At 40.5% G+C, this 11,274-nt stretch overlaps 1 protein-coding gene across 1 annotated transcript in view; it reads left to right on the forward strand.

Annotated features, from left to right (window-relative positions):
* The window catches only part of pebp4 (phosphatidylethanolamine binding protein 4), a 77,552-nt gene extending 67,900 nt beyond the window's left edge, over window positions 1-9,652 (forward strand). The window contains exons 5-7 of the mRNA XM_088335148.1: window positions 2,313-2,358; window positions 2,643-2,759; window positions 9,494-9,652. Of these exons, the coding sequence (XP_088191274.1) occupies window positions 2,313-2,358; window positions 2,643-2,759; window positions 9,494-9,585 (255 nt within the window). The 3' untranslated portion in view covers window positions 9,586-9,652. The remainder of the gene's footprint in view (window positions 1-2,312; window positions 2,359-2,642; window positions 2,760-9,493) is intronic.
* Window positions 9,653-11,274: the final 1,622 nt, after the last annotated feature.

Raw genomic sequence — 11,274 nt, forward strand, 5'->3', positions numbered from 1 at the left:
AGGGAAAGGCTCGACTCAAGCAGGTGCTGCCGAGACGAGATACTCCGCGCCGCTAACGGGGACTTCCATGTTTACTTCAAGTGGTTTTCGGGCCATTTCACAGACAACATATTTAGCCCTTTTCCACCCACTCAAGGATGCGAGCGTCTCGTAGCGAGCAGCCAAGTCTATGAAGCAAACGTTCCTGTGAGCAATTTGCATGGCGTACAGCATCTGTGTGCTGGCCCTGGATGAGGGAGTTGAACTTGACATGTGCATAATGATTTTTGCGGCTGCACACATGACATCTGATGAACATGCAACCTGCTGTTCCAAACATGTTAATTTCCTCTTAAATTAATTCAATGGGTTAAGGAAAAATGCAGAACATTGTTCATCTACCAGTAATTGGTTTACCAATGAAATCATGATCATTATTGTACATATAAAAAGTCAACACACCCCGCTGAGGATGCAAACTTTTCATGACACTTGTTCCCAATTATGATCATAACTGTATCGTAAGGAATCTTGCTGGAACAGCAGTCTTTGTCAAAGTGATAATAATTATAGGAATTGGTGTATACTATAGAGAAAATTATTTTTTGTGTTTTTTTTTTTGCTATTTGTGAACACAGCCTCATCCCAAAGTTGTATGTTTTATAGGGTATAGTAATTTTTAAAATATTTTCCACATGTAATATGGAACATAAACTAAGGGCTCTACTGTTTTTTTCAGACATGTATAACAACTAGAATGTCACAAGAAAGCCTAATATTAAAAAAAAACATGCATAGAGCTACAATATCATAGCAAATGTTTTACATCTGCTGCCTAACAGCACAGAGGATTATGACAATGAAAGTGAAAGTTCTTTGTTTGAGGTCATTGTTGAGAATTGAAGGAGTTTTTATGGAATTTTGAACTTTTTTACTCTGTGCCGCCATCGCCTGGCTTGTGTCCTCATTACAGCCTCTGTCAAGCTAATGGGTTGGACTGGACAATTTGAACTGGAGTTGAAGAAGGTCTTTTCTTACTTTCACCATTTTCATTATACACTAACAAATAGAAACAAAAAAACACTACTAATACCTCCCATTCATCCTACCTATTATGTTCCGCTCGGAACAGCTTTGCTCAAAGTTAGATAAAATTATATGGGCGCGGTATGGAAAAAAAGAGTTATTCGAACTCAGTTGAGAATTGTTAACACATACCTAACTAACTTAGAAAATTCCAATGGTGCCAATAGTATATATAGTATAGTATAGTATAATGTGCTCTTTAGGAATCAAAATGAGTCGTCGTCTCAAGTGTTCTCTCGCTCTCTCACCCAGTTTCTCTCGCTCTCAGTCTCTCACTCTGTCTCTTTTGCTCGCCGTCTCTCACTCTGTCTCTTTCGCTCGCCGTCTCTCACTCTGTCTCTAAATGTATTGCATCATAAAATAAATTGTGTATCATTGAAAAATCGTGGTTTGTTAAAAAAACAAAAGGTATACCATTTTATCCCTGCTACAGTACCGGTTCAAGTTTTAAAACACAGTTGTCTAACAGCCAGCCCGTGGGCCGGATTAGGCCCGCCAAGGTTTTTAATCTGGCCCATGAGACAACACTGGGAAAGCCGCAAGAAAAAAAACAGCTGCAGTTTTAAATATGTCCACTTGGTGTCACCCAAGCCAGGCACCACTAGTAAAGCAACTTCAGTAGTATTTCTTTCTCTCTTTTTCTCCCTAACTCCCTCTCTTATTCTTTCTTTTCTCCTCTTTTTTTCTATTTCTTTCTCACCCTCTCTTTTTCTGTCCCTTTTTTCTATCTTTCTCACTCTTTTTTTCCTCTTTTGCTCTTTATCATTTTTTCTCTTTCTTTTCCTTACTCTCTGTTCTCTCATTTGTTTGATCTTTCTCACTTTCTTGCTCTTTTTTTCTCTTCCTTTTCCAGTCTCTTCTTTCTCACTTTTTTCCCCCATTTTGTCTCTTTTGCTCTGTCTTTCTCTCTTTCAATATTAAGCTCTCTATTTATTTCACTCTTTCTCTGTTTTTCTGTCTCCTTTGTTCTCTCACGTTCTCTCTCTCTCTCTTTCTCTCTCTCACTCAGTCTCTCTCGCTCTCAGTCTCTCACTATTTTTCTTTCTCTGTCCCTCTTGTTTTCTCACTTTTTCTCCCTCTTAAATTTTTTCTCTTTTTCCGAAACCTACTAGTCTGGCCCCTGTGAGATTTTTTTCTTCTAGAATGTGGCCCCCAGCTAAAATGAGTTTGACGCCCCTGTTCTAAAAAGTTTAACAAATATCAAATTTGTTGACATTTAATGTAAGAACTGCTTTCTATGTGCTTAGGGAGCTCTGCTGAAGAATGGGGTCTTAGAAGGGATCACTATGACTGGTATGTATTTTCTTCTTCAATTATTGATCTATTTATTTAGTCTAAATGACAATTTCTTGGACTTAAGCAAATGTGTTCCTCTTTATATTTTTCACGCAAAAATGATGCCTCACCCTAAAAAAAGAAGAGAAGCCATTCATTGCCTGATAACTCTCTTTAACTTGATCCCTCATAACTATGCCCTTTGCGTTTATACTTTCATCATTTAGTAAATATTCACTCATTGCTGTTTCTTCATGCATTGTCATTAGCTTTTGAAAATTCTCCTCTCTCCACCAACACAGACTACCACCCTCCAAGTCCACCAAAGGGAACCGGCTTCCACCGCTACCAGTTCTTGCTCTTCAGGCATGATCAAGGCATTTCCGTGCCGAGTGCTTTGCTGGATAATTCGGCACGAGGTAATGACTCTGAGATCACTACTGTGACCCCCCGAGCCTCATCTATCATAAGAGTGTTAATCAAAGCAACTGCCAGCACATTGTTGTTGAATCAGCAATAAAGGCAAAAACCCTAACATGAACATTACATTTATACACTGTAAACCTATTGAGATATTAAGTAGTCATTTGTGTGTCATTCCAGGATGTATTTAAATCAGAACTATGAACAAATGTGAAACAACAAAACATGTATTACCGTATTATCTGGAATATAGGGCGCACCTGAGAGACAGGCACTGAAAAAGCTGAGGTCAATCATGGACAATCCATCGCATCCGCTTCACAGCATTATCTCCGGACAGAAGAGCAGTTTCAGTGACAGACTGCTGTCACTGTCTTGTACTACGGACAGACTGAAGAGATCTTTTCTTCCTCATGCCATGAGGCTCTTTAACTCCACCCGGCAGAGTAAAGGCCCACATTAAACCACACCACCTACATTGGATATTACTGAATCTTACTGCATTATGTGTTCTGTGTAGCACTATTTGGTTACTCTATATAACATGCTAAAGTGGGCATTTGCACGTCACACTGGGTATTTGTATATTGTATTCTTTTGGCTTTATTATTATACTGTTCTCAGCTCAGGGATGCTGCTGGAAATGTGAATTTCCCTTAGGGGATGAATAAAGTATCTATCTATCTATCTATCTATCTATTGCATTACATTAATCTGTACCCGTACACACAGAAGCTCTTTCTGTTGTTACAATTTCATGTCCCTAATAGTCTGTAGTATTTTTTCTTACATAAGGCCTACCAAAGGGCTATTTTGGAGGGTGCGCCTTATAATGGGGAAAATGTGGTACTTGTCTTATTGGGGATTATAACTAAGGTTGCTAAATAGATTGTAAGAATTTCATTTGTATGTACCGCAAAATATTTAGGGAAAAAATAAAGGGAAAAAAGATCAACTCAGAAGTCACCCTCATGAAACAGTGTGTATCGAAAGATCACTTTGTTGTGAGGCGAGTTGTTATCAAGGTGATTTTGTTGAAGTTTGTTCTACTTTTTGGTCCCTGAAGAGCCCCAAAAAGGTGGGCATGTGCGAGAGGGCTGCACGCAGCCCCCTGAGCAGGCGTGTCTAGCTGTCTGTTCCAGTTGAGTTCCGGCCGATGATTTGAGGTGCAATCGAGGGCGGTTTGAGTCACGAAGGAGTGCAGCTGCCACTCTCGGCTGTTTTGTAGCTTTGACACCTAACGTACGTCACTAATCAGTCCAGGCACCCTGTTTGATGTTATGAATCTGAAGTTTTGCACAAGCCTGAGATTTATTGTTCAAGTATCCCCAATGTCTAACATGGTTGATATTGAGAAATCTGTATGAAGAATACCCAGGACTCTGTTTTTGACAATATTTTATGATTTTCAGTGCTTACAGAAGATTACATTCTGTCCTCAACTCTACTGCTTTCCCAACATAGAATGAAGATGCTGGTCCCACCCATTTGTACTGGTCTTGGTTGGTTTAATTGACTTTGATTACTTCCTCCACTCAACAAACTCCACTAGCTTTCAATAAGAAATCCTATTTCACAAATGCATATTGACACATTTTGTTTTATGAAGAAACATTTGTCTTTAAAAAAACATCCGCCCATACAGCTTTATACACTGTATACATTTAACATCATTGAAAAAAAGAATTTTGTAGATTGGATTGCTTTACTAGTCATGAATCATCTGGGTTACTGTTGATTTACTCAGGCTGTGACTAATTTAGGTATAATGATCCATCAAAAGTTCGCTTGACCTTACTTAACATATTGTAGTATATAAATGGACATCGATGCCTTCCTAGAGTCTGATTTTGAAGTATTTTCCGGGCATAAAAATGCATCCACAAGTTGATGAAGACTAAATAAAATACAATTAAAATAAGAACTAATTGATTGAATAGACAATGCATTTGCATTATACTGCACCTGACGCCAGTATTCTATGGTAGCTCAAACACTGCTAATGCAGCTTGCCTAGTATTATTCCTTTGGCCATTAATGCTAGCTATTCAACTCTTTATACAGCTCCTTAAGACAACCATTTTTTTGTAAGAGTTATAAAATCAGGTTAGAAAAATAATGCAAACTAAAATGTGTTCATAAAACACACAAGCAGAGAATTAAATAATTCAAATACAGATACTCATTCAATGCCAAAACATATAAAATGTTTTAAAAAGCGTTGTCCCTCAGTGACAAAACGTAAAAACATGTTTGTTGTTGTTTTTTGTTTGTTTTTTTAACTATTTTAAAGTGATTGGCGCAGCTCATCAGTAAGTATCAAGCCTCTGGCAATTATTTCATTATGAAAAAAAAAACACCATTAGCTGGCATGAGTGGCTTTGTTCAGATTTTTTTCAACACATTGAGGAAGCCCACACTAGCTAGTGTTGCTTCCTTTATCCAGCAATTGAGAGTGTGTAGGCGGGGACTAGGTATAGTAAAGCAGTGTGTTGAGAAAAGCAAATATATAGATAAGTAAAGACAAGTTCAAAATACTTTCTCTGGGGGAAAAAAAACAAGTCCCTCCATCATTGTTGGGGCAAAGAATGATGACAAAGAAGGAATGTGATGGGCATGGTGACAGAAATAGTGTGATCATGACACCGGGTGCTGAAAAGTTCTTGGAAAGTTCATGTATCGCCCATGCATCAGTTCAGCGTTCTTGCAAAAAATGTGATTTTGCAACCAGAGTGGTCTTGTTTTCATGGAAAGCATATTTAGATATTGGAGGTATCACAAATGGAAAAAAAAGCACCAAAGTGAAAGTTCTGCTTGAAATGCATCCTTTCACAAAAAGCCATTTTTCTCAAGACGATTTCTTGAAAGTATTTTCAAGAAACTTAGCAATGTTTAACTGTTGTTAACTAAACAATGGTAAAAGCTAGAAACACATTTTATTCTAATGAAAGGTGAGGTTGAAGCTGTCTTTTGATACGTCCTATGTCTGATAGATACATAACTAAATTTTCTGAAGACCTTCAAAAATGAGTCGAAATGGCAAAAATCATCAGGCACCAGCTTCTCCTATCGGAGAGAAACGTCTGGCATTGAATGAGTTAAGTAGCTCTACAGACAAACAAACAAATGTGAAACGGAGGTTTATTTTCTCAAGATTCAGTGGTGCACCTGCTACATTTGGACTGGCCTCCACTGACTCGGTTTGACAAGGTTACACAAACACATACACACGCATACACACTAGCGGAGGGAATCCCATGTCTCCCTCCTCCGTTAAGTATGTTCACTTATTAACGTCTGTCCTCCCTTCCATGTGCTGTGACACAGGGAGCATTTGTCAGGCCCGTGACATTAATTGATGTGATTTACAATGGCAGAGCATTTAGTCGTGGGTGGGAGACTACTAATGATCGTTTTCCACTTCCAGCAGCGCAGTCATTGACTCAATTTGATTTCTTTTCATCTGGGGCCACATTTTAGTTAATACGTGGGGGTGTGGGTGGGTCGCCCCCGTGAGGAACGGTGGGAGTTTGTGGTGTCTCTTCCATTTCAGTTATAAATGTGGGTCAGTGACCTGCCTGAGACAGTTGGCTTGTTACATAAGACTCTGCAGGGGGTGTTCTTGGCTTCAAGCACCAGGAAAAGATCACCAGGATTCCCCAGTGCCAGAACGGGAGGGTCGGGCATTGTGGCCTTTGGGATACTTGTTAGCCACTTGGCGAGCACTCGACATGCCTGGAGGGGTTGCCGAAGGTGGGGGTGGCAATGTTTGTCGGGCATGGCATTAGCACGCTTGGCAGAAAGTGCAGGTTGAAAACGACAATTGCAATTGGTTATCAAAAGTATGAACCTGATCATCACACGGTGCGAACGAGCGGCTCGCAGGGCTGCATGGTGTTGCTCATCTTGCCTTCTCAAGCCCACACTGCCAGCTCAGCACACTCCACAGTAATTGAAGCCATTTGCAATGTTGCAGTGTGGTAATGGGCAGATCCATGTCTACCACCCACCCACAGCCTCTACCATTAATCAGAGCGCCGTGCAGTCACACAGCCAGGATTTTTGGCTTCTGCAGCAGCCAGGAGGCGACTCGCTTAAAGAACATTGAAGGGATTTTTTTGTGTGTGTGCAAACACAATATTCACCAAATTACCACTACAAATGATACAGATAGAAATTTGATTTTGATTTGTGAAACATCAGTAATTTGTGTTGCTTCTTGAATTAAAGGGGTAATAATGGATTGGAGAATCTATTTCCCTTCGAGGTTGCCAACCATCCCATATAATGTGAAATTAATTAGTTTGAAAAATTATGCATTTGTTTGTATTGTTAAAATAATATGAACAATAAGATGAATTGGCCGGTCCAAATTGTCCCTAGGTGTGAATGAGCAAATGAGTTGTCTGTCCCTGTGTGCCCTGCTATTGGCTGGCAACCAGTTGAGGGTGTCCCCTGCCCACTGCCCGGAGATGGCTGGGATGGGCTCCATCCCCCCCGCGACCCTAATGAGGATAAGCGGTACGGCTGATGAGATGAGATGAGAACCCTACTCATGATGACTGTATTGAACTTCTTGATGCAGTATGAGTTAAGGATCAAGAGCACCTCTGCAGCTTGTATCCAATTATTGCATTCTATTTCTTCTAAGTTTGAGACCCTGAACAAATTTAGCAAAATCAATTTTGATGATGTCCATCTTTATTTAGAATACCAGGACTAGAGTAGTCTTTTGAGAATAGCGCTTTCGCCCACAATATAATTCTATAATAAGTCATTGAGAGTGCTTCCCTTTTTGCGGTTTGATGGATGACACATGCCTTTGCCATGTGACCATGATGTCCCTCAGTGGTTTTCGGTTTGTGATTTGCATTTTGGTGGCTGCTATTTTACATTCCAGAAATGCGGATAAAAGTCGTAGCATTATTGAGCAATTGTCACAATTGATGTCTTACAAATGGGGTCTTCACATGGTGAACTATTACAGTAAAAAATGAAGGACATCATCCTAAAAACCTCCAGCTGTAACTAAATAATACAACAAGGAATGTACCTGGTGTACCTGTCGTGTCTCTGTTACTGTGATTATCTTGTTGGACTAGCATATTGAGTATTTGGAGATCACTGTAGTGTTAAAATTCAATGCCACCAATGTTGAGCCTGACCAGAACCAGGAAAAAATGGTGACCGAGACGAGGGGGGCAGGAAGACGCTAGCCTCACCTTCATGCCCTACGCTATCAGTCGTTTCCATATGTGTTTAAATGGGAGTAGTGGAAACAAGTTCTGCGCACCACAAACATCTGGCTGCCTATTTTAAGATCGCTTGTACTATCCAGTGATAGCCCAAGATAGTGTACAATTAGTCCGGTGTCTTGAACCACGTTAAACTAACATTCTAGTGTTTCAATATGTCAATTCAGTCAAATGTACCACTTGACTGATGAACTCTGTCCTTCAACACACCAAAACTATATTTGCTGTCGTCTTCTGATATTGTCCTCTGAAGTTGAGGGGACCTTGTTCCTCACTTGAAGCGCAATTTTGGAATATGTGGGGGTGGTGCATTATCTATCACGAACGTCCACCTTGGAGGCCATGCCCCATCTTTCAGAGAGGTCACTGGACTCTATTGGCCTGACATGATGATCAGAGCCCTTTTCGGAGATCTCATTTTATTCATACAGTCGTAGAACAGACACTTTTATTCCTTAGTATCCACCAGTTGTTTACAACACGCATTCAAATATTTGTTGTCGTGATCTTAGGTCAAGTAGAAAGCCGGCCAATGCCTATTTTCTTAGAAAAAATTGACGCCAACCCAGCCACAACATGCTTCTTATATAAATGGATGGTCGATCCAGCTTTCCCAGATGTGCTCTTAGCGATGCCGGCGGATGTGCACCGCATCTCCCTAATGGTGAAAACAGGCGCAAAAGGTGGAGACAACAAAATACGTCTTCCTCAGTAGCTTTTGTATCTGAGGCAGAATGGACTCTTAAACTATTCTCTCTACAGATTTGGAGCACATCAATCGTTGGCTCAAAATCCAGAATATTCTTTTTCAGTTTTGTCCAGCTGTTTTTTTATTATTCCAAATGGAATTAGTGGAATTTCAGCGATTTCCTGGATTAAGAAGGGATTTTCTTACGTACTCCCAAACTTATTAGATATACTCATAAAGGTGTTAGGTTCACCCAAATGTAAGATTGGCAATATTGAATAGCAACTGTGATTTGGTTTTTCTGGTAAAGAAAAAGGAAAACTGCTCTGAATTAAGGTTATCAAAAACCTTAGGCTGCGATAGTGTCATACCAGGCAGATGGACGTCTGGTGTTTGTTTTAAAGAAGAGCGAAGGAAAGGGGGGGCAAGCAACTGAATCATATCATCTTGCCAATGCAGCCTTGCGTTCCCACCTCCATCATTACGGCAACATGTTTTATTTTCAGCAGTGCTTTTCAAGTGACTCACAGCGCACTTAGGCCTTAGAAGCCTTAAGCATAGATGGAGTGCCCATGACAAATACATAGAATTACTTTACTGTAATAGGAGATGTCTGCCGAACAATGGTACATGGCGTTTGACCACATTCTATTCCGTAAAGCTGCTCCACAGATTTGGTCGTCGTGCAAAAAAAAAAGATTTGGTGGAACTCCTTTGGAGTTTGAGGTTGAAACAATCTGCCCAATGATGATAATGGTTTTACGTGTTTTTTGTGCCTCCCCGACAGGTCGATGGGATCTGGAGGCATTCGTCATTGCCATGGCTGCAGGAGAAGCTTTGGCCAGGGTGCAGTTCCTCACGCAACACTATAAAGACTGAAGATCCTACAGAGGTGTCCCGGGCCTTCGTGGTGATGCGCAATAAACTCGATTTGGATTTAGTCTCATTTTCATGATTTGTTTTCAAGCTTCTTAGAGTACATTTGCTTGTCTTTATCATTGTACTTGATCTTTCCACAGTTTTTTCTCCAGCTGGGTTTTGATAATTACATGATCCTGTTGTGCGAGATTTGGGGAATAGGCTTTACCTCGCAGGGGAGTTCTTATTAGTTTCCAAACACCGTCGACAAGGAAAGGAAAAGGGCCTCTGATATCACAAGCCGTTGTGGAAAGAGTTGCTTCTAAATCAGGGACGGAAACACGTCAGGCACCCCAAAAAAGAGGAAGTAGGGGGTGAAACCAAGACCGCAGCATTACCGGATGCTGCAGTGGAACTAAGAGTGACATGGTGGCTTTGAGGAATATGGTTTATTTGGTGACGGGGAATTGCCATCTATTTATTTGGGGGTTGCATAATTCCACTTGCTGTTCTTAATTGGAAACATTAAAAGAAACTTTGAGACAAACTTAAATGGATTACTGGTAAAATCACATCTATCTTGAACGCGTCCTTGACTTTGACACAGTAAACCCGTTCTGAACTTCGCAGAGTTGCATAAGACATCCACCTGGCAGGTCAACTTTTCAACCCGTCTCTCACTTTTTCCGACTCTGCGCCTCTTTGTAGCTGGTGGGTCAGAGTAACCCCCCCTAAGGAGGAGTATTGGTTTCTAACCAGTATCTCTCCTCTGAGATGGGCTTGTATCAATACCCCAGATGTCTGGATTTCCATCAAGGACTTTGATGTTGAGATGATCAATCTTTGGTTGCTCTTTTGATTGACCCGAGTTTGGTGTCTCCTCGCTGGTCCAGGCAGGAGTAGGTAATGTTCCTTTGGTGGATAAGCCAGCCTTGGTAAACCCCTGTGTGCCCTCTTGATGAACCCTCAGAGATCATTGATCAATTTGTCCCGCATCCGCTTTGTTTTCTTCCAGGACTTTAGCAGTAAAAGCCCCACAAACAAACCAACTGTTTAGTATCCATCACATGGAATGTTGCTCTACGTCTATTAAACATTTTCCCAATTGGCAAGTCGGTTATAATCTCACGTCGTTTTGGAACCTGCCAACCGGAATAGAAATATAAACAACCCCTGAAAAACAATCATTCATGGAGTACATCAGTAATCCAAAGCATTGCCGAGATTTAAAAATAAAGCGTTTTGCTTCGTTTATATTGCAGTGCGATGGTGCCAGAAACAACTGGATTAGTCATTTAGCTGCCTCGAATGTTTTATTTTTACTCCCAACTGACTGACTGACAGCTGTCTTTCAACGGTGCTCACACCCCTAAGAATATTGTGTCTCATGTGATTCTAATATATTCAAGTTTGCATTAATTAAAGATGATATTATTTAATCAATTCCATTGCCTAACAGACAAGTGATCCAATAAACACAATTACTTTTTATTCTGTGTTGAGGAACAGCGCTGTTGATATCACCGGAGGATTAGAATTCTAAATGTGACACAAAAATCCTTTATGTCTTCCTGAGCATTGACCTGTGTTGACTGTGCCGTGGGAGCTCAACAGTGTCTAGAAGGTAAATGAACTCACTTGTTTGCTTTAATCAACACTAAGCGATGCATAATTGCAATGCCTGCATTGGTTTCTTCTCTTATCGGGTAT

Source organism: Urocampus carinirostris, chromosome 5 (assembly GCF_059441175.1).
Source record: "Urocampus carinirostris isolate Australia breed hairy pipefish chromosome 5, RoL_Ucar_1.0, whole genome shotgun sequence".
Taxonomy (NCBI): domain Eukaryota; kingdom Metazoa; phylum Chordata; class Actinopteri; order Syngnathiformes; family Syngnathidae; genus Urocampus; species Urocampus carinirostris.